The 23,601-nt window shown below is 42.2% G+C and overlaps 1 protein-coding gene across 2 annotated transcripts in view; it reads left to right on the forward strand.

The window, feature by feature from the left end:
• The window catches only part of DHRS3 (dehydrogenase/reductase 3), a 29,605-nt gene continuing 6,004 nt past the window's right edge, over window positions 1–23,601 (forward strand). Inside the window, exons 1-3 of one of the 2 annotated variants that reach the window (XM_064730482.1) lie at window positions 1–244; window positions 480–965; window positions 22,884–23,027. In XM_064730482.1, coding sequence (XP_064586552.1) covers window positions 693–965; window positions 22,884–23,027 — 417 coding nt within the window. In that variant the 5' untranslated portion in view covers window positions 1–244; window positions 480–692. Of the gene's footprint in view, window positions 966–22,883; window positions 23,028–23,601 lie in introns of both variants that reach the window. The other variant, XM_064730481.1, reaches the window with a different exon arrangement.

Genomic DNA, 23,601 nt, shown 5'->3' on the forward strand with positions numbered 1-23,601 from the left:
CGGCCCTGAGCGGCAGAGACGGCAATAGGCAGAAATGAGTAAGAGCCAGAGCTGAAGTAGTGCACGGCGTAATTCCTGCTCTGTGATCCACGCTCCAAGTGAAAAAACCGGGAGAGGGGGCAGAGAGAGGCAGTGACCGGCTCAGCCTTTGCAACCGGCTCAGGACAGAACGTCTATAGATATTTATAGATACTAAAACAACAACAACAACCTCACCCTGAATTGAGGCTTTCTTAAAAAGAAGGTCCTGGCAATTCTATCTTATTTAAGCAATTTCCTGAGTCTAAGAATAGAAATGAGCTGCCTGGAAGGCACTGCAGGCTGAAATTTGGAGACATAGGCTGCTTTATTTTATTTTTCTACATATAAAAACCTTTCGTTTGGATACTGGATTTTCATGTGGGTTTTTGCAGCGGAGGGATGTATGGTTACTTTTAATTCTACTTTTTTTCCCCCTCTGTTTTAATTTAAAAAACAAGCTTTCCAGTTAAAAAGCAAGGAAGCTGTTTTACCTGCGTGTGACAATTCCAGAGGACACCGATCAAGAAACAGGAGTGACTTGGTCTTCTGCACTACTTTACTCCTACCCCCATTTATTTTTTCGGGGGAGGGAAGGATTTTTCCAGTCCAAGAACCTCTTGCCCCCAAGTTTTGGAAGGGGGGCTGAAGAACTGTCACCCATCTGGGGGTGCATGAAGGCTATCGCTTTTCTTTCTCTGTCACCTTGGTTCTGTGGAGGCTTGGAAGAGAACTTTGCCTGGCAGAAGAGGATGATGTGGAAGTGGCTGGGCGCCCTGCTGCTGTTCCCGGTGCAGATGGTGTATCTGGTGGTGAAAGCCACCGTGTGCCTGCTGCTGCCGCCCAAGCTGCGAGACCTGTCCCGGGAGAACGTGCTGGTGACCGGCGGGGGCCGCGGCATCGGCCGGCACCTGGCCCGGGAGTTCGCCCGGAGAGGAGCCAGGAAGGTGAGCGGGGATGGGATGGGATGGGATGGGGAGCGCCCACCTGCTGCTCTGCCAGCGAGCCCTGCTGCCCCACCTCCGGGTGGGATCGCCTGGAAAGGTGAGAGCAGCTCTCTGAGTTATTACATCGGTTTCATTTCAGAAGTTGCCCACTCCTCCCTCACCGCGTCCTGCCTTTCCCATCCCATCCAGGAAAACGCGGTTGACAAAGGAGAGGGTTTTGCCTCAGCCCAGGTTTGCTGTGGCAGGGGAAGGAGAGCTGAGCGATTCTGGGCATGGAGCCGGTGCTCACTTCCATTGCTGCTTCCTGGCACTGCTGGGCATGGGGATCATGTAGTGAGCCCTCCTCTGTCAGGATGTCACCCCACAGGAGAGGGGCATGGGGGTCATGTACAGTGAGCCCTCCTCTATCAGGGTCATATCACCCCAAATGAGAGGGATCATGCACAGTGAGCCCTACTCTATCAGGATATCACCCCAGAGGAGAGGGGCATAGGGATCATGCATAGTGAGCCCTGCTCTATCAGGATATCACCCCAAATGAGAGAGACATGGGGATGGATCATGTACAGTGAGCGCTCCTCTATCAGGTCATATCACCCCAGAGGAGAGGGGCAGGTGGCTCTGGGACACTGGGTTCCCTTTCACCCTGCTGGGTTTCCATTCGTGAAATTAATTCCTTGTGCTTCCTGAAGTCCCTTGTGTTTCATTTTTGGACAGCCCAGAGCTGTTCAAGGGGAAAATGAATGAGAAGCCGGCAAGAAGAGCACAGCTTGAGTGGAAGCTGTGGGATTATTTGCACATTTCCTTGAGGAGAGAGGCTGAGAGTGGCTGCTCTGCACAGCAGCCCAGAAGTGCCAGTGTAGCTGGTGGGTCCATGCTCTCGCCCAGGAACTGGTGGTTTGCCTTGAAATGTTGTGGTTCTGTAAATACAGGTATGTTCCTATGTGTGAATCAGTCAGGGATGCAGAAACACACAAACCCTGAAATGAGTCTCAGGATGGAAAGTTTCATCCCCCCTTTTATTGGTAATTAAGGGGAGGACTGGTGAAATTAGCTGCATAAATACTTCTCTGTGTGAGAGAATGAATGAGAAGAAATAGAGAAGAAAGAAGAGGAAAAATACAGAATGAGAGGCTATTTAAAGAAAAACATTTGGATTTAGTTCAGGATAGGGTTTTATCACTTCCTTACACATGCATTACAGTTTTCTCTGTGTGGTACAGAGCTATTCTGGCATGTAACTCTGAGGTGTAAAATATGTCAGCATTGAACTTTGATGTTTGTCTGTGTTTGTGTTTAAACATCATGTTGAGATTTACACATTCTGGGAGTCAGAGCAAACAAGTTGATTGACCTTTGGACCCAAGAAATTTGCTGAAGGTGTATTTATATTATCTGTTGGAATACCAGGCTTCATTATTTATTTATTTAGAGCGACTGGTTGCTATGCTGAGCGCTGGCATTAAAGTGCTACCATTTCTACAGAGCATTTAAGAGCTGTTTTGCTGCAGCTGAGCTGGGAGCTGAACAATGGCCCTGAGGAGCCAAGGGACAGGGGCCAAAAGGAGCCAGGGCTGTTGGAGAGAGAGCTGAGGATGGAATTACTGTAAACAGACACAGACTGTATTCTAGCTGTACATCCTATCTACAGAATCTCTACATATTGTACAAGGAAAGAATACAGAATATATGAGAATAATTATTGGGAACTTCTGTACTCATATGTTCTGAAATGTTCTGTGTTGCTAGTTACTGGTTAGAACTTGGGGGTGTTTTGCCTTTTGGGATGTTTCCATGTGCGTCATCAAGGTGTTTAAGTCTTTGACTCAGTTTGAGTTAGATTTTCTTTTCAGTTAGATCATGGTGTGCAGTCAGTCATATGGCCCTCAGCAAGTTCTGATCCCCCTGGTAGTGGCACTGCCTGCCAGCCAACCAAAGTTGGCTTCATCTCCTTAGTAGTTTTAATGCTAATTTTACCTACATGTGGTACTTTCCATTCCCTTTGCTATGAGATTTCATTTTTTCCCTGCTTCTGTGCTCAACCCTAAATTTGTGGATTTTGTGCAGTCGCCATGTACCATGCGCAACCTTCTGCTTGGCACTCCTCTTCAATTTTACACTTTGCATTTGACAACCAAAAAGAAATGAAAAAGCCTTGGAGTGTCTAGCAAGTCATCTTTTGATAAGGCTCGTGAAAACTGTTTTTCTCTTTTTACAAAAACTGGCTTACACTAATATGCAAAACTTGAATTATTGATCATAATTACTAACTTAGAGCAGATTCTGATTATCAGATGGCGCAGTCACCACATTCCAAGTTCAGAAAAAGACTTCCAGCAGAGGCATGGAGTTCTGGGGCCCAGCCCAGCGTGCCATGGAGGAGCTTGGCAGCAGTGCCAGGGCTCAGGTTCTGGTGGAGGGTGAGCAGTGTGTCCTGACCAAGCGCTGCCGGCGCCTGCGCACACAGACATAGTGGCGGGCTTTTGGAGGTAGGCGGCGATATATAACCATATTTTTGAGATTAGAATCTTCAGAAAGATAAGTTAGTTGGGACTGTGAGGCTATGAAACTTCTCTGCTAATTAGACTGGATGGGATTTCAACTTACACGCAGTTTCAGAGGCTCACAAGTGAGATGTAGCGGAGCCGTTTTCGAGCAAGGTGGCAAATGTTGTGTTTCACAAGATTATGAATTGTCACATCTGCAACTCCTCTACTGTAAAATTTGATCTTGCATTTAAAGCTGTGAAGAGACAAGAAATAAATCCTGGAAGGGTTTATGCAAATGGAAATACAATGTCTTGATTGATGAGCATGGAGAGTAAAATTCTCAGTCTAATGGAATGGAAGTCTCTTGGGCATGATCTTGTAAATCCATCCTGATTCCCATTCTTTACCCCCATTGCTCTGCCATTGTGCCTCAAATGTGACTTGGATAAATGTCTAGGAGACATTTCCTTCTCAAGTGATGTTTCTTTCTCAAAGTTGTTCGTTGGCCTCTCCAAAGAAATCGCCAATAAAGGCACAAATCAGTGCCAGTTCTATTTGCAGTTTCAGAAGTGTATGTTCTGGTTTTTTTTCAATTAAGACTGCCAGCCGTTTTTAGGCAATGGGAGAATTTAATCATCAGATAATTCCTGTTCAAGTGTACCCTGAGAGGTCAAAGGATCCCTACTCCGTTTGTAATTTCAAGTAGTTTTCAAGAACTACTTGGTCCTGGGAGGTGCTGTGTATTGAAATGCTTCCTGGAGCACTTCTGGAAAAAGCCAAGAGCATGTAAATGAGCTGTGTGCAGGGATGAAGTGCTTACAGATGATCCAGGACATGTTAGTGTTATGATGAGGGATGAACAGCACTGACTTTTCTCCGGAAACGTTCAAGTGTTGTAATCCAACTTCCCAGAGATGTGTCCAGATTCATAAGTGCTGCCTGAGAAGCTACTTTGCTGTGGCTGAATTGCTGGAGAAATCAACTTTCTGCTTTCAGTCCCTCTTTGCCTGCTTGCAAAATTCAAAATCCTCACTGTTGCTTGCTTTAACTCTTGAGAATTTGACTGTACCTTAAAAGTATTTGGTCAATGCAGTATCACCTCTGCCTCAGTCTCACACACTGGTAGCTCTGTCAAGGCTCGTAGCTGTTGATACTCTGGTGAGCCAAAATGGCAGAGAATGTCTGTGTTAATGAAATGGGAGAAGGAGAGACTTTTATGAGTTTATGATTTAATGCCTATGAAATAAAAATCCACTTCCAAAGCCTAATGGTGTTTTGCAAAGACTGTACTGTATAATCCAGTTAATATTGGAAAGACTGGCCCCTTTGAACAGTATTTCTTGTGTTGGAGAGCAGCCCTGTGCAGATGTGAGCAGTCAGGGGGTGTAGGGGCTGAATGGGTTCATTCACTGCTCAGCAGAGTGGGAAACTGTGCCTGGTTTCCTCAAAGCCATTTGCTTTTCCTACAGAACTTTCATTATAGTGCCTTTGCCAGGAATTTGTCAGTCCTGGTTTTGATAGTCTCTAGTGAAGAAGTTTTGATCCCTACGTCTTTATCTTTGTTAGGTTTTCTTTTAGAAAACTTTGATCTCCAAAAATTTTCCTTGTCGTTTTAATTTACTTTGTTCACAGATTATCTAATTTGAGGTGTGATTGAATGGGAAGGGGATGCTTGGTTCTTAGGCATTCTGCATTGTTAAATGTCAACAAAACCTAATAAAAGTAACTGAAAAAGATGATAATAATAGGACTGAAACAGATTCCCCAGCTAAAGCTGTATGTAATTTATTATTCTTGTTTATCTGACAGTGACCTTGGAAGAGTTTCTTGGATGTTTCCAAAAAAACCCGACAGCCCTGAAATCTCAACTGTTCTCTCCATTGGTATTTTCACAGCATTCTTCAAAGTCAGACCTCAGTGTCTGCATTTTGGAAGATTTCTTGGTTTTGGTTGTGCTGTCCTCTCTCAGTTCAGTGTCAGCTGGGATGGGGAGAAGTTGAGGGAGGAAGTAGCACCAAGAAAGGGATGGATGGGAGCTGTGCAAGCCCACACTGCTGCTGGAACCTGGAGTTTGCCTCAGTGTTTCACCTTCTCCAAGAGAACTGAAAACCTCAGAGGAATTACAAGTGCTTGAAAGCTTTGTATAATTGGAGGGGTTTAGCTGAGTAAGATTTGAGGCTATTTTGTGTTTAGGCTGAGAGTATTGGTGAGAGGTTATGTAAAAAAAAATGGTATCAGGTCTTAGAATTTAGCCTTGTCTTCCCAGTAATGGAAAATTTGGCAAGTTTTGAGATGAGTTTATCAATGGCATGCTCCTCCCACACAAATTGCATCTGTAGCTCTATGAATATTTCATTTTGGTCTTTATGAATCACATTGACTTATTAGTTCACAGATTTCACAGAATATTCTGAGTTGGAAGAGTCCCCACAAGGATTAACGAGTCCAACTCTTAAGTGAATGGCTCATATATTATTGTCCTGATTTGTATGAATTAATATATATACACCTTCTAAAAGCTTCTTTATTGCACATACCAATGCTGTGTGACTAGAGCTGGGTATTAAATTAATACTGATCTCCTGATATGAGGGCAAAAGGCACTGCTGCTGTTGCAGAGCTGTGACATTTTTTGAGGCTCAGGACAAAAGATATGAGTGTCTCCCATGGATTCAGTAAGAGCTCTTATTCCAAAATGTCTTAAAATATCTGTCACTCTCAAACATTCATCTCTGGTTGCACTTTCAGAGCCTGTAGAAGAGTCTTGCAAAATTTCATTGGAGAGTATCTCTTACCTGGCATCAGATTCCTGGTGCACTGGGATGGGAATGTGCCCCAGACTTCATCCAGACCTGGGACCCTTCCTTTTGTCATGTACAAAGGTTTATAATTCCTGAATGTGTCCTGGGGAGTGGGGAAGGGATGAGAGATCCCTGCAGGAGCCCTGTACTTTCCAAAAGCAAGGGTTCCAGGTTTGGAACAGAGGAGATCCCTGCAGGAACCCTAGGAAGCCCTTCTGCTTCTGTCAGCTTTAAAATCCCATGTGCTGGGCCAGTTGTCAAGGAGACACTTTTGTTCTGCAAGTAATAACTGATTTCTGACACATTCATTCCTTCTCAGCTCAGAACATGACTAGACCTGATCTGGCCACCCCAGAGAATATTAGTCCTGATAGAAGAAAAGAGCTGCTTTAAAATGACACACTTTCAGAGCTGAGAGAACCTGATTTTCCTCAGAAACTGATTATTCACATGTACTTGTTTTTAACAGGCATCATGACTTAACATAATGAAATTAGAAAGCCTTTAAAATTAGGTTTATAAAAGAAATGGACACAGTTCTGATGTACATTACCCAGTGAAATATGTCAGTGTGCTGCACTACATTTAAGGTAGCCTGGTTTTAAAAGACAATGTAAAATATACATATATATATATATATATATATATTTGGATTTCAGTGCTAAGAAACTGTTGCCAGGTGAGCATCTGTCCCTATTCTGAATGGTCTAATGGATTTCTGTGCTGTCATTTCAAAAATGCAAAAAAGTAAATGACCATTTGGAAAAGGCAATCTGACATTGTGTGAAAAGGATAGTGTAATCTAAAAGGAAAATGCATTAATGTAATCTAAAAGGAAAATTTCTATGCTGTAGATATTTTAGTGTAATGAGAATATTTACCTGTAGTGCAAATATGAGGTTGTAAGTGATTAATCTCTCCTGTTGTGTGTGTGGTTGGAAAGAAACCACCATAGGAATGCAGCAGCTTCAGGGATATGTTAAATGATGGTTACTTTAATCTTCCTTAAGTTTAAGCACTTAATCTTACAGTGAACTAGGAGAGCATGTCACAACTTATCAGCAACCAGAAGTACATGAGAAGAGCTGGGGAGTGAATGTTTTTCCATGTCATGTGAAATAATACATTAATTTGAAACTTTTGGTAAAGTATGAGAACATAAATCTGATAGGGTGGCTTTATGGTCTCCAGAAAGGCTTTATTTCTCCAAAGATTACATCCTGATGGCAGCTTTATTTAATGGCTTCCTGTTGGCAGCTCCCAGCTTTGTTGATTGGATTTAGGGATGGGCAGAAGAGCCCTTTTTGCAGTGCCAGGCTGCCATGGCATGGAGCCTGTGCTGGGGGCTGCTGCCAAGGCCAGCACTTGGAATAACATGCTGAATAAGTGTCTCTGCCTGGCAGGCACCACCAGGATTTATCAGCTCTCAGATCTTTGGTGTCCGTGAAGCAGCTTGGGCTGGAGCTGTTTTAAGTTATAATTTGGAACATACCTGTCGTTTGTTGCTGGGTGTGTTGTAAGGAGAAGAAATGATGTTAACAAGAAGTGGTGCTTGCAGAGTTGCAGTCTTGTCATCTCTCATCAAGATGCAGTGATGTAATGAGAAAATGCTGTCCCAATTGAGACCATGCTGAGTTGGCACACCAAGATCCAGCACTTTTTAACATGCTGAAGGTCTGGCACCAAGGCAGTTAAATGAGGCTTCCCACTAAATACAAGGACTGTGCCAATGCTGTAAAAAAATCTTAAACTTTTAAAGATGAGGTTTTATATTAATGCCATTGCAGTGCCTCAAAAACTGACTTCACACCAAAGACTGTTTAGCATAAAGATGGTAAATGTGCTCTGTAAGAACAACAGCAAAAGATGATGCTGACCTCAGGGTTGGCAGGGATAAACTAAATAAATGTGACAGTGGAGATAAAAATCAAAAGGTGACAATGAGTACCAACACAGAGCTCTCTGCTGATGAAAGCCAGAGACTGCAGCACCGCTTGTTGAGCCAGTTTAAAGTTTTGGAAGAGGCATCACAGCAATGGAAGTTTTAAGGTGGGGTTTGAAAAGTAGCAGTAAAGAGTTTTGAAGAATGTTTACAGAGGTGCAGGGAGTGTGGTAGAAAACAGATTGTTTAAAAATTAATGCTAGGAAGTAAAGGCTGCAGTAGACCTAATGCTGACTAAAGGTGAAGGGAGTATGGGTAAAGTGAAAGTGAATACCTTGAAAGTGAAAACAGACACTCAGCTGGAGGAGGAGGCAGTGAAATTCAAATTGAGCTGACCTGGTCAGAGCAGATGAGGTTGATCTTGAGCAGGGGGTTGGACCAGAGGACATCCAGAGCCTCAGCCATAGTCTTGTTCCATCATTCTCAGTCTCATTTGTGCCACAGCAAGGAAAAAGGCAGATTTTCTGAACTTCAGGGCTCACAGGAAGGTTTTGGGCCATGATGTTTCAGGCCACTGGCCTCAAGTGATTCATCCCTATTTTATTTGTGTAGTTTCATCACCTACAGTGACTTGTAAAAGTGTTGCTGAGTATTTATGTTGCATTTATGTCATGGCTCTGGCACAGGCAGGAAAAAGTCTCAGACTCGTAGAACCTGTAGGTAGTTTTTACTGCATTATAAAAGAATCAAACATGCTGTTGAGCTAATGTCTGATTTAATTAGCCAGGCACAGCAATTTGCTTTAATAGTGACCATAATCCATGTATACAGTCCTAAGCATTTGACTAAAACCTTTTAAAGGAATCAAAGATTTTATTATTCTTAAGATTGCTGTGGCAACCTGCTTTATTAGAGTGATACTGTGCAGTGGATAGTAAAATTACGAAGGAGGAACTTAGAAAACTCTAAATACACTCTGAATTCCTTTTCTCAAAGAGATCAGCAACATTCAAAGGTGGCACATCAAGAACTCTCTGGTTTTACATCAAACTGCCAGAGCAAGGGGGGAACTTGGCCTGACAGTAACCTGAGAGGAATGAAAGCATAAAAGCAAATAAAAAAACCCAAAAAAATCCCCAAAAACCTGAATAATTAGGACAAATAGATGATAATGATGAAGTTCACAGAAGAAGCCAGTTAATTCATCTGCAAGAGTGATGGGGAGAAGAAAAAAACTAACAGTTCTCTTGATTGCCCGCCCATAAAATTGGACAAGGGTCTAGAAATTTGGTATCTTTCCCTCTGAGCAGTTTGAAATGTCAGCTAATGATTACTGAGTGTTTAAGTATTGAGTATGAGTATTTGTTTTAAAATCAAATAACCAATAAGTGTTCACTGTCACTTTGATTCTTGTCCCAAATTGAAGACACAAATCTAACACAATTGCTGCTTCAAGCTTTTCTGCAGGAAAGGGAGACTGAAAAGAAAAACTCCTCAAGACAGAGAACAACAGCCTCAGAGCTGAGAATCTGCTCTGGCCTTTTAAAACCCATTCTTATCAGGAATATAAAGCAGAAATTATTAAAGATTCTTTTAGCTGGGCCCAGACTCTGTTCTTCAAAGCCTCCTGTCAACATCCTGAGGAGCTGAACAAGTCAGACCCAGGCACTGCCAGATCCATTGGCTGATAACACTGACGCCAGGAGAAAAGGGTCAAATACATGTTGTTTGACCTTTATCCCAGTGGGGATTAAATTGATTCTAATTAATAGACTTGGGAATAGATGGCTACCTTGGCAGAGTTTGTAATTAATTTAAATTGTTCATCCCATTAGTTTAGCCATAAACTATGCATAATTACAATGGGATTTTGTGGACAGCTGCCCTTATGTTGCCACCTTCTTAATTACAATTTACTGACTGCAGTGCTGCAGAGCTTATTTGTTTTGGTTAACATAGGGATTTCTGTTGTCTTACACTGCCTGAGCAAACGTGTCAGTGCTCCATTTATGGCAATAAAATCATGTAGGAAAGCACAAAAGCAGCTCTGCTGAATCAGTTGTGCTTTAGGTGTGTGCCTGTGAGGTAAACCTGGCTCACAGTGTGTAGCCAGTGACAGCTGTACCTCTGAGTGCACTTAACCAACATAAAATTATACATATTTTGAGGTTATATATATATTTTATATATATATATATATTTATATAAATGATGCCTGGAAAGACTATTTCAGTGATTATCCTGTAGTATGCCACAGTTTTAGCTACAGATTATAAAGGTGGGATAGCAGTTGGTGTGACTTGGCTAATAATATATTTCTTCCCTTACCTCAGTGAAAAAGCCATTTAAAATAGGTGCTAATTGAGTTTTCACTCAGTCATATTCCCCTCTCTTGAGCAGTACAGGTGTACCCATGGGTACTCTTTGTCATTTTGGTAGATCCTCTTTCCCAGTAAGCCCTGGACTAGAATTCTGCTGTCTGAACTCCTGTGAGTAGCAGAAAGTCAAACTCCAGGCACTGAAGATCTTATTTCAGTGTTTCTTAGAATCTTCACTAAGAAGCAAATGTCTCCTTTATGTCCAGGCCTACATCTAGAAGACAGAAGTCACCACTTAAAAACCCATGATCTTTTATGTGCTTATAATTGGGGTTTGTTTTATTTGCCCTTTGAATCACCAGGTACACCCAAGATTTTCTCTGTGTCTGAAGAGCTGACATGACAAACTTGCACCATTTTACCTGAAAGCAGAAATTCTTAGGTAATCTTTTTACTGGACCTCAAGAAAAATCTCAAATATACCAAACTTAAATTGTGGGAAGACAAACACTGAGCAGAATGGATCAGCAAGAACAGTGGGCAGTCAGATATTTTCTGCATGAACATTAAATTAGTGTTTGTCTTCGATCTGTCACTTCAGTCTCCTCGCTGGCAGTAAACACAGACAGCTTGTCTCTGATCAGCACTTCCCTGGGCAAAGCTTGCTGGAGAGGCAATGGAAAATCCTGACATCCCCTTTCAGCAGCTTGGTTTGATGTTGACTACAACCTCCAATTCCCTGTACCCAACTCCTAAAAAAACCTTCCCAGTGAGGACAAAGCCTTAAGGAGACGAGGTCATGCTCCAAGTGGGATATTAAAGGCACCCAGCTGGTACAAAGTGCTTCTTTCCCAAGTGCTCACAGTTCAGGGCTGGCTCTGGCCACAGGGAGCTGTCAGGAATTATGTCAGAATATTTCCAAGGCCCCTGGGAAATGCAGGACTCCTGCCTGGCTGAGCTGAGCTGTTTGATTTTGGGTTTGGGATGTGCTGGTTGTGCAATGCTGTGGCTTTTCTGCTTGGATTGGAACCCAGGCCCCTCAGAGACCACTGTGTTTATATTTGATGTGCTTGTGGAAGAGGGTTTGTCTCTTCAAAAGCAAACTCTCAGCCATCAAAAGGAGTTCCAGGGTTTGTTTCCCTGCATGATGATGTGCAACTGTGGCAGATTGTTCTGTGACACCTTTTCTGATGGAAGGGGAGGGAGTGTGTGTGTGCACACATGTGTGGGAAAGGGATCTGGCACTCTGTGTGTCCTTCAGAGCCAGAGTTCAGCCCTGGGTCAGCCAGCTCCTCCTGACATCACTGCACTTGTTTACAGCTCCCACTGAGCTCTGCTGATGCCTTTGACCGCTGACACTGCCCCAGCTCAGGCACCATTTCTGCAAAACCAGACATTTACAGGAGCATCTTACATTTACAAAGGGATTTTAGCTTCTCTCTTCCTCACTGACTTCAAAGGGATAATAAGAAATAGAAAATTTTCAACCACTGAAAGTAAATTATATTTATAAATTAAATTATAAACTACGCGTTTTCAGGTTGTTGTTGAAATTGTAAATGCACTAAATCAGAATACTGGTCATACACTGAAAAAAGATCTTGTTTACATCTCTCACTGAGCTCTCCTGCTGCCTTTGACCACTGACACTGCCCCAGCTCAGTCCAGCATTTGTGCAAAAGCAGACATTTACAAGAGCATCTTACATTTATAAAGATATTTTTGTTTCTCTTCTTCACTGACTTGAAAGGGACAATAAGGATGTTTTGAGTATAACATCTTACATTTATAGAGGGATTTTAGTTTCTCTTCCTCACTGACTTGAAAGGGGCAATAAGAGGTAGAAAATTCTTATGCACTGAAAGTAAATTATGTTTATAAAATAAATTACAAACTACACATTTTCAGGTTGTTGTTGAAATTGTAAATGCACTAAATAATCAGAATGCTGGTTATAGACTGAAAAAAAGATGCATCTTAGAGGGAGTTGATATATTTGGGATGAAGTTAGAATGGTTTCTTTAACCACTGGAATCAGTAAAAACAGTTAAAACACTTTTGGTTTGCATTTGAGCCTCAGATTTAGGCCAAGTAGTGTTATTTGTTTCAGATTCCAGGTTTCTAAGTGCAGTTCCAGCACTGACAATCCATCACTGCTGCACGTGGGGGTTGCTGTCCTTCAGGCCATTACTTTGGTTGGGTTTGTCACTTATATTTCAGTGGAAGCAAAAAGTGAATGTGAGTCAACCAAAAATAGGCCTGTTTTTTTAGGGCTAAATTTCACACACTTTCTTGGAGCAGTTTCCAGATCCCCAATGCTCTGAGGCTGCTGGCAGGGAGGGAACCCTTCAGGCAAAGAGCTGGGCTTGTGGCTGCCTCTGAACACGCTGAGAATTATTGTGCCTCAATATTCTATTTCTGACCCTCAGTTACTGACCAGGTTACTTTCTATAGTTTATTCTATTGGAAAGTCAGGCTTGTCTTGTTCTGTGGTAACTTCATTGATTTTATGTTCGCATTGAAGTGAATAAACTTCATTTTGCATTGCCTGAAAAGCAGTCACATCCAAAAGATGGGAACTTCCATGCAGCTGTAAGTTAGGAGCATGCTAAAGCTGGGTTTGTGACTGCCTGACCAGCACCTCTTGTTTAAATAACATTTGGCAAATTGGTTATTTAAATAACCATTGTGGCAGAGCCTGAATTTGAATTGCTTTGATCTGTCTAAAAGTAATGAACATGTATATAACTTTTGTTTTTACATTTAGATATCATTTTATTTAACAGAGCTGTGCTGTTTTTCACATTTTTGAAGGCAAGGTAGCTGTTTTATCTTAACAGTGTATTGAAAAAAAATTGCATAATCAGTGAAAGATCCTTTTGAAGCCATGCTGTACCCCTGGGTGGGGGTTGAGCTCTGGGAGCTTCCAGTCCTCTGATTCCCATCCTCCTTCTTTGACTTAATAGACTGAGAGAGTTAAATATGTCCTGAAAACTGCCATTTGTACAACTCATGAATAGATTTTAGAGATTCTGCTCTGTTGCATAGCAACAGCCACCATTAAAAAATAACATTTTGAAAAGCACATGAAAAGATAGGCAACCAGTTAAGCATTTCAATATTGAAGCTTTCTTCTGAGCAGTGCCCTTTATTTCTTCAACTAAAATTCTTATAAGAAAGGCACCTTTTGACAGCTTTTGTGTGGTTTGAAAACGGTAGCAGTTCTTTTTTTCTAGAGGCAGAGAAAGGCTTGTAGGGGAGCTTGTCTGGAGCAGTTGCTGGTGTTTATACACAAATTTAAGGCAGGCTATTTTAACTCCAATACTTCTCCAGTAACCTCACGGGAGAAGTTATTTTTTCAGTCAAGAGCTGCATCCTATTATGCACATGGATGATCTGGAGCATATTTTAGCCCTTTCTGGAGGGCAGTTTATAATGACAGCATTGGGAACATTATTCACCCTTAGGTTTCTCCAGCTATTTTTGTTGCAAACCTTCTCCCAGCTTAACAAATTTAAACCCTTCCCTATTTTTTTTTTTTCAGTGATGTTTTGAGGATAGCATCAAATTGATAAATCTATATATTTTTTTTATTTTTATAGAGAATTTTTTTATATATTCCCCAAAATAAGTGAAAGTGCTGGTGAATTACTCATCATGATTTAGCTTGGAGCAGAACTGAAGGTGTTCTGAATTATAGCTGACAATTCTTTAAACTGGTAATGCAGCATAACTAATGCTTTTATAAGCCATGCAGGGTCCAGCCTAGGAGTCAGTGCTGGGGACTGGAAGTTAAAACCACCCAGAATTTCAAGGTTAGGCTGCTCTGCTCCAGGATTGATCTCAGAAAAAGGCAAACTCTACACAGGAATCCACTTTGACTGGCATCCAGTTTTGTAGCTCTTTAATTCTTCTTTTACATATATTTATATTGTCAGGTTTTTCCATTTTGATGGTTAAGAAACAGCAGAATTTTCAGTTCATTGTAGGATGAAGAGGCAATTTGTGGGCAGTTTTGCCCAGTCAGGTGAAATAATACTGTATTGGAGCCACTTTTTAACTCCACATGTCCTTTTCTCCTAACATTACCTTGTAATCTAACTTTTGGATTTTTTAGCTTTCCAAGAACAGTTACTGTTCAGTGTAGACATAGCTTTGCATTGTAGTAAATGTCTAACATGAATATTTAACCTGTCACGGGTTCTTTACCCTGATAGTTTTATGCAGTAAGTAAAAATAATAATGCAGCATTTTGGAAGAAAAATGTGCACACAGCTAAACTTCAGTGATGCTGAAATATCCTGTCAGACCATCACAGCAATTTCTTTTTCCCTTTTGAAATGTTATTTACTGACTTTCTATCCCTTCATCTTGTCTTGCTGTGCTTGCAGGACAAAAGGGCTTTCTGCACCTGCATATTTCCCCTCCCCACAATTTCCTGACATTTTTATAGGAATCTGGATTACAGGGATGCCATGCCAAGCAGACGGAGGCGGCAGCAGCACACTGGTTATTTTTGCAGGGTGGAGCATTATATTTCTATTGGTGGGTGTCTCCAGAGCCTTACCTCAAACACAGAACTTTCCTAACCCCTCTCCCCACCCCCAGATCCTCCACTGCTTCCTGCTCTGCAGCCAGAGAATCTTTCTGCAGGATATTTCTTTGTGATGGAAACAGGAGCAGGCTCCGGGTACTGAAGTGATTTCAGCATTTATGATGATAAAAGAAAGGCCTAAAGCAAGGGGTACTGAAGAGATTTCAGCATTTATTATAATAAAAGAAAGGCCTAAAGCAAGGGGGCCCGGGCCGGGCAGGAGTATTCCTGCTGAGGATGCTGCAGTGATGTCCCCAGGGAACAGCACAATTTCAGTGGGTCAGATGTCCCTTTTTATCCTGTTTTTTGTCCCTTGGATTGGTTTCTGTTTGGATCTTTCATTTGCATGAAGGTTTAAGGTGCTTGATTGGCCATTACAGTTCTGTCCAGGCTGGCTCCTGGTGCACTTTACTGAGGTGTGTTCTCACAGAATCACAGAATAATGAGGTTGGAAGAGACCTCTAAGATCATCGAGTCCAACCTGTGCCCTAAAACCTCAACCAGACTATAGCACCAAGTGCCATGTGCAGTCCATCCAGAGATTGTGATTCTGCCGCTCCCTGGGAAGGATGGCACTGCTTTGTCATCTTTTGCAACAGATGGCAAAGCAGTGAGAATGGCCCTGGGAAGAGCATTCCAGTACTTTATTATTCTTTCAGTGAAAAATTTCTTCCTAATATCCAGCCTATACCTTCCCTGATGTAGCTTGAGTCTGTGTCCTCTATGCTACTTTGAGTACCCTATTTCTTACAACTGCCCTTTTAACCCCTTTTTACAATATAACAACCAAACTAACAGTACACACTTAACGATCTATCAACCATTTTACAACAGTTTCCAACCTATTTTTAACATTTGTGTGCTTTGGATCCCTGCAGCAGCAGCAGCCTGTTCTCACACATGGGGTGGCAAACCATTCCCCATTACAGGCCTGTCCTTTCTTTACCTCACAGATGCTTGCAGGGACCTTCCAGGGTGACAGCTTGTGGCCACTTGGTGCATTTTGTTGGAGCGTTGCACTCGGTTTGACCCTGTCCCAGCGTTAATGGAATTGTAAAGGCTGACTCCTGCCTGACCCCTCCTTGCAAACAACCCTCACCCTTGCCCTTCCTCCTCTGCTCAGAGCAGGGCTGCGAAGAGCTGCTCCCAAGGCAGTCTGGAGTGCTGCAGACTAAAGCAATTGGAGGGGAAAAAAAAAAAAACCTGGAGAAAAAAATAAAAAAAAAGTCAGCATGGGGCCACCTGTCCTTACATAGTCCTGACTGTGAGAACAGTGGGCATTTGTTCCCTTCTTCACAGGGAGCTGCTCTGCTCTTAAATGCCTGTGTGCACACAGAAAATCACACATTTTCTTTCCAGGGAAGGCCCCTGTTGAACAGCAGGCAGGTGTTGACATACTCCTCTGTGATTTTTTTAAGAGGGAAAAAGGGGTACATCTGGAATTGACTGTTGTTTAGGTGAATAATGTTAATCCCATTGAGTGCTAAGTCAACATATAAACTAATAAATGTTCTGACTCCAGACTAAAATGATTGGAATTCACTCCTTCAGTCGCCTTCTGAAGTCTCTTTAGCCCTAACTGTTAATCTCATTACTATATGTTACTCCTGGACTTAAACCAGTTTATTATAAACTCTGTGGTTTGTGTTTACCAGGGTGGCAGGATTAGATTTAAATTCAATTTTTACAGGCTTTACAACTGCTAAATAGTAATCTTGAAAAGCTTGCATGTAAAATAGATACAGAGGCTTGCTCTCTCGATTCTCCACGTTAACATGCAACTTTTCTCATACCTGTCCTTTGCAGCTTTGATATTCACTGTGGGAACCGAGAGAAATTCTCCACTGGCCTGCTTTGTTTGCTTACCTTTACAGAAGTGTCACTAAGGGGCTGGGTTAAGTATTTTGACCTACTTCAGGCATCACAAGGTTCTTTTTTTTTTTTTTTCCTTTTCTAAAGCAAAGATTGGCTTTTCACACTGCAGGGCCACACCTTTCCCTCTTCCAGTAATCAGCCTTGAGCTGCCTCTCCCATGGAGAACTCCTGAAAGAACTTGTCTGCCTTTGCCTGGGGCCAGGAGAGGGGAAGGGGTGGAGGAGAAAACTCTTCTGCCATTGACAGGCAAAAGACCTGGAGCTTTTGAGGCTGTGGGATTTAGCTTGCTTTCTCACGATATGCAAAACTCTGCCAGGATTATGGGACACACTGGAATGCATTTTTTTTTTTTTCCCGAGGACAAGACTGTGAGTTAGTAGTACCAGGCAGTCGTGAATATAGGGGGATAAGGCTGGCATACTTCAGTGGATTATCTACACTTTGTACTTCCTAAAAGTATGCAGGAGCTCTTGAGTGTTGGGCAGCAGAAAGGCTTTCTGTGTTTGAACAAAGGTCTGTGCAATTACAGATACCAGCTCACACAGAGCAACTTTTGTTCCCCTGCACTGGCAAGGAGGTTGAAAGGGGGAATGAAATGTGTTGACCTACCAACTACTTCCTATCGCTGCTGATCTGGGGCTGGGAGCTGTGCTTGATTTGTGGAGGCAGCAATAATGAGATCAGGCAGGAAGGGCATTTGTGTCTCCCTGCAACACTTTAATCTTTCAGTGTCCTCTGATTGTATCAGAGAATTGCTTCATGGATCGTAAAATGGAGAAACTTTGAGAATGGAAGTTATATCTGCTAATCACAGCCCACCTTGTGATGTAATAGACCAAGAGTGAACATTTCTTTACTCAAATACAACCCAATTGTGGTAGGACAACTTTCCAGTACTGCTCCAGCTCACTGGAGGCAGAAATTCTAGCACAGCGGGTTTGCTGATGATACAGTGCCAAAATAATTGATGATGTAAAAGGGCAGCATTCCATTGCTGCAGTTCTTGAATTGTGCTAGCAGTAAAATCAGACTGAACAACTTAACTAGCCTTGTGAATGATGTAAAGTTAGCTCTAACCTTGTGTCCTGCATTAGTAATATCCTTCAGTCTCTGGAGGCATTGATCACATGTTTATGTTGTGGTTGATAGCAGCCTCAGTCTAGACCAGTTTATATAAATCAGTGGCTTTATCTGATTTTGTGGTGGTCAGGAGCATAACTCTTCTTGTGCTATGGTGAAAGTCAGGCTTTGGCCCTGCAGTCAGGACTGGGATTTTTGGCACAAAGCCAGTGCAGGTCTCTGTTAAACAGCCTTGCTTGGTCCAACAGCAGCAAAACCCTTCCCTCTGACTCCCCTCTGACCTCAGGACAGGCCTCATTAGCAGATTAAATCCAGAGTTAAACGATCCAGAGTTAATCCTCTGGGAGCAGAGGATGCAGTGCCTGCCCCTCCAGCTGAAGGGATTTCCCTAAGGTCAGATAAGGAGTTCTGTGACTCCAGATCGACAGATAAGGTTTGTTTTGCAAAACCCCATTAATAAATGCTGGGAAAATCTGCACCAAGCGTGATGTCACAGCCCCTGCCTACTTTGAAGCTCATCAAGGGGAGGAGGGCACGTGGAGGTCCTCCATTATCATAAATCTCTTCTTCCTGTGTCCAGTGGTGGGATCCTGCCTGCAGTGTCAGGGATGGCTTTCCCATCCCACCTGGATGTCAGGGATGGCTTTCATCACACCTGCAGTGTCAGGGGTGGCTTTCCCATCCCACCTGGATGTCAGGGATGGCTTTCCCACCCCACCTGCCTCCCTGGCTGCTGCCAGCCCAGGGTCACACCGAGGTAAGCACAGGCAGGAAGCCTTGGAGCAGGATTATCCACCTCCCTGGGCACCTGCCCTCACCAATTTTCTGGTCAGTAACTCTGAGAGGAGAGGGTGTCTGGTGCAGCAGGAACAGGCAGGCAGGGGAGGATGGTGAGAGATGGAGAGGAGGGAGAAATAAGGGCTGGATTCTTTCCAGGGTGGAAAACTGTCCAAGAATTTATCCAAAATGCAAATTAAATATTCCTCTGTCCACCACTAAGTTTTGGTGAATGGGTGGCTGTGCAGCATCCTGACAGGCTGGGAAATCATGAACCTTATTCCTTCTCATTTTCCTCTGTCCAGACAGGAACTTCTGTGTCTGTTGGAGTCATTCTCAGCTTCCATTTGGGACACACTTATTGCCAATTTAGACTTGCAGTTAGAAAGAAAAGAGGAGACAGACCAGACTCTGAGCCCCATGTCTACATTTGAAAAACTGTGCTTCCCAATAAAATGGACCATTTCTGAAACCACAGCTCTGTCTGGGGCTCCTCATGAGTGCAGAGCCCTGGAATCCCAGCTGGGGCGGGGTGAAATGAAGTAGTGCCTTTCTTGATGTTCACTGATGTTTACTTTCTTGATGTTTACTCTCCTGATGTTTACTGAATAATATTTCTTTATCCCAAGGGAAGTGAAGAGCCAATATTTGGGTAACTGGAGCTCACAGGGCAGCAGCAAAGAGCCCCAGGCCCACTGTGGCTCAGCAGGGAGCAGAAGGGTTTGTTCATCAGCATTGGATGATCATTGCTAATTGCACATTTTGCAGAAGTAGCTGAATATAGGAGCACAGAGACCTGAGGAGTTTGTAGCAAATCTCAGGAGGCAGTAGGAGAGTAAGGACCCAGAAAACATCAGAAACATCAGAAAACTGCTGTGTTGCCTGTGCAACAAGACTACAAACCAAACTCTTCCTAAAGATGTTCAGCAGCAACAGAAGCCTCAAGTGTGAGACAAATGCAGCAGCTCCAGACTTGTCTCGCTGTAAGATCTGCTGTCCTGGGAGGCTGGGGAGAAACCTGTGCCAATTCAGTCTGGCCAGATGTAAGAGAGAAATTTAAAGTCTCATATGATCTCATAGGAGCAGTCAAGCTTGAATTTGGACCAAAAGCACGTTGTATTGAGTTCCGAGTTTTATCCATCTGTAAAAAGTAGCAGAAATGATGGCAGGAGCCCTCACTTCCCACTGGGCCATCAGGGACCTCTCACAAAAGAATGGTCTTTTATTTACTGCCTTTCTCTTACACAGGCTGAAGCCTTCACCTGAATGTGGACAGTATCAAAGACACAAAAACTTCTTATGGAAAGAAGTCAGTGTTGAAATTAATGTTGTCAGCAGGATAAGCAGCAGATTCTGTCTTCCCCAGATGGCCCAGATTTAACAGGGTCACCTTGCAAGACTTGCCTATAGGATATTAAAGGTCTCAATGAAACTGTTGGAGCATAAAAAATAGTATATCCAAGAGTTGCATCACAGACAGATGTTCCTTTGACAGGTCATCCTTTGCTTAACTGTTCTTCCATGTATATTTCCTGACATTCGATGCACCAGTGGTAGCTCCTGGGAATAGGAATGTTTGAGACAGATTGAAGTGAAGAGTGAGGGATCTACTTTTTATTTAGCAATAGCAGAAGCACTGGAGTATTAGATATGTGAACACAGTTTCCTGCCTTACTCTCCTTGTCTGACACCTTATTTCTGTTTCTCTCCTCTTCCTGTCCTACCTTCCATCACTCTTCAGCAAGTCACTTCATATTTTAGTGTGTACATTGACTAATCCAACCCTGCAAAGAGGGTGAAGTTCACCCGGATGCAAAACTCTGTGGGCATCAAACTTGATGTTTGCAGTTGACTTTTTGTGGTTTTTTATCTCCCCTTTCCACAGAGGTTTTCCCTCCCCCTTTCCACGTGGGTTGTGAAAGGGAGAGCAAAGTGTGCATGTGCTTGCAGCTGAGCAGTATTTTGTAAATACTTCCTGAGAGCTTGTGAAATTTCTCACATGTTCTTGATTTCCCTTCAAGGCTGCAGTGTACACATGAAAAATATTCCTTGGTCTAGCCCTGGGATCAGAAGTGAGTAAATAGCCATCAGTTTTACAGGCTTTGAGGAGATGCCAAGCCCTGATGGCCAAGGGTGATACGCTGAGACTTTAGAAGCCAGGCCAGTGCACAAGCTGCAATTTCAGCCATATGCTTTCTTATAGTTTTTAAGTGTGATCACAGCTTTTTCCTTGAAAATTACTTCCCCTGAGATAAGATTTCCCATGAAATGGCTCTGGCATATTTATACACACTCTGAAGTTTCTGGTTAACCAGATTTGTTAGTGCTCTGGAGAATTTGAGGATATAAATCTTATCAGTCTGGGCGTGTTTGTGTTCACAGATGTGCCAATGACATGGAAATGGGATTAATTGTAAATGTAACTTGTTTAGGAAGTGGTTGAGGATTTGGGTATTTCTGCATTTTAGCCTTGCTGGGGTTCACTAAAGAGCTCTTTGACCCTGCAGAGATTAGTTTTAGTACCAGTTATGAGATAAGCTTAGCTAGTCCTTAAAAAATAAGCATATTAAAGCTCCCTGCCAGAGATTGTTGTGGGGTAAGAATACTGCACATGTAATTTTTTATGTTTATCTTACTGTTATTAAGTTAATTGCAGGGATTGAGCTACAGGCAGTGATACAATTCAATACTTTTTCTTTCTGTTCTTTCAACTTTGGAAAAACTCAAAGATTCTTTAATCTTTGAAGTGTAAGTGTGCTTATTTTTAACCATTAAAAAAATCAGTATACTGGTCAGATTCATACAGACTCAGTACACAGTAGTGTGAGAAGGAACTGTAATTCTGGATCACACGTGCTTGGAGATAGCACCATAATTTTGCATTTTCAATGTAGCAACCATTTCTTCTCTCTCCTTTGGATCTTGCTCTTAGAGTTCACAGAACAGTCAGCTGATTGCAGTAACATGCTCCATTCAGTAATTTATTTTTTGCAGAACAACAGTGACTCACCATTTATAACATGATAAGTGCTGAGAAGGCTTAGTTGAAGAGCAAAAACCAGAGATCAATTCATTCATACATGATGAATGAATGAAAAGCAACAGAGATGAAATTATATTCCTTCCAGTAGCCTTGAAAGAAATAGCAAATAAGGTTGTGTACTCAGAAAAAATATTGTGACTGCATCTGCTTAGCTGCAGATTAATGTTTGAAGGACAGTGGTGGAAGCCCCATCTCAAATTTGATGTTTTTGCCTCACTAAAAAGAATTGTACTGGACAAAACCCCATGATGAGAGTTAATGAACCTGGTGACTTTTAAAGTTATTTCTATTTCTGACCTCACTGATGGTGTAGAAATGCAGATAAGGTTGGCTGGTTATGTCTCGTTGTAAATCACATCCATGCTCCATTATTTGAATGCTTGTTCTATAAATATTCTGAATTTTCTTTGTGCAAGAAGCAGTATTTAATTTTTATTGTGTTAAAAGGCAGTGGCAGGTGAAATCCTGATATAGGAGCTGCAAAATAAATTCATGCTTGAAATTTCTCACTTTAGAAGTCTGTTGTAGGATGAGCACTTGTTTGAAATGCACCTGAGACACCAGCCTGCCATCAGCATTGCAAGTGATTACTAGGCTGAAAAAATACATTTTACTACAGAGCAGATTTTATCTCCATACATAAAACAAGAAGTAGACAACACACCAGATATTCAGGAAGGCCTGTGGTTTTAGGATAAATTTGTCATTCTGTACATGTGTACAGCAAAAACAGGGAGAGATTTGAAATGACATGATGCAGAAAAATTTCCAAACGTTCCATATTCCACTCACATTAGGCTTCAGATGTGAGTTTTTGTTTCAGCTTGTGTTGCTTGTAAAGAATCTGTAAACAGAGGATCAGCAGTGGAACACAGGTCCCACTTGATACTCCCCATGTAACAGAAAGTCATTGCTTTTCTTAAATGAAGCAAAACAACAGCCCTGGCAGTGAAAACACATCAAAGATTTCCATCAACCCGTTGAAGTCAGAAGCATGTTTTAATTATTTTAGATATGAAACAGAAGCAGTTGGACTCTAACAAAAATTTCTTGCTACAGATCATCCTGTGGGGTCGGACTGAGAAATGCCTGAAGGAGACCACGGAGGAGATCAGGATGATGGGGACAGAGTGCCACTACTTCATCTGTGACGTGGGGAACCGTGAGGAGGTCTACCAGCAAGCCAAGGCCGTCAGGGAAAAGGTCTGGGAAAAATATGCTTGGGAGGCTGTCACCTTGATTTTTTATTTTCTAAGTTATCTGATGTTTACATTCTTGTAACGAACTTCCTTACACACTTCATGCAAATAACTTATTGTTTTGCATTCTTTTATAGAGGAGGAGAAAGTTGATAGACTTTTGGTTTGTCCGTGTCATTGGAGAGGTGGCACTGTCACCCTCCAATCCACTGTCACTTTTAGAAATCTATAAATGTTGGAGTCAGAAATTAAAAGCTCTCTTTTTACCTTAAAAGAGCAGCATGTAATAATAAAATAACACAATAACATTGTGTCATTTCATGTCCTGTAGTGACAGGAGGGGGCTGAAGGAGCTGGGAGCCTCACTCTGAAGAAAAGGAGACTCAGAAGGAGGAGACTCATTATATATAATATATATATGTATTGTGGAGGCTCAGGAGGAGGAGACTCATTATATTTATATATATCTATATAATTATTTATTTATATATATATGTATAATTATATATATATATATATATATATAGTAGAGTATAATCCACAGATTATAAATTCTGCCCCTTGGCATAGTTTACTCT

Source organism: Zonotrichia leucophrys, chromosome 21 (genome assembly GCF_028769735.1).
Source record: "Zonotrichia leucophrys gambelii isolate GWCS_2022_RI chromosome 21, RI_Zleu_2.0, whole genome shotgun sequence".
Lineage (NCBI taxonomy): Eukaryota > Metazoa > Chordata > Aves > Passeriformes > Passerellidae > Zonotrichia > Zonotrichia leucophrys.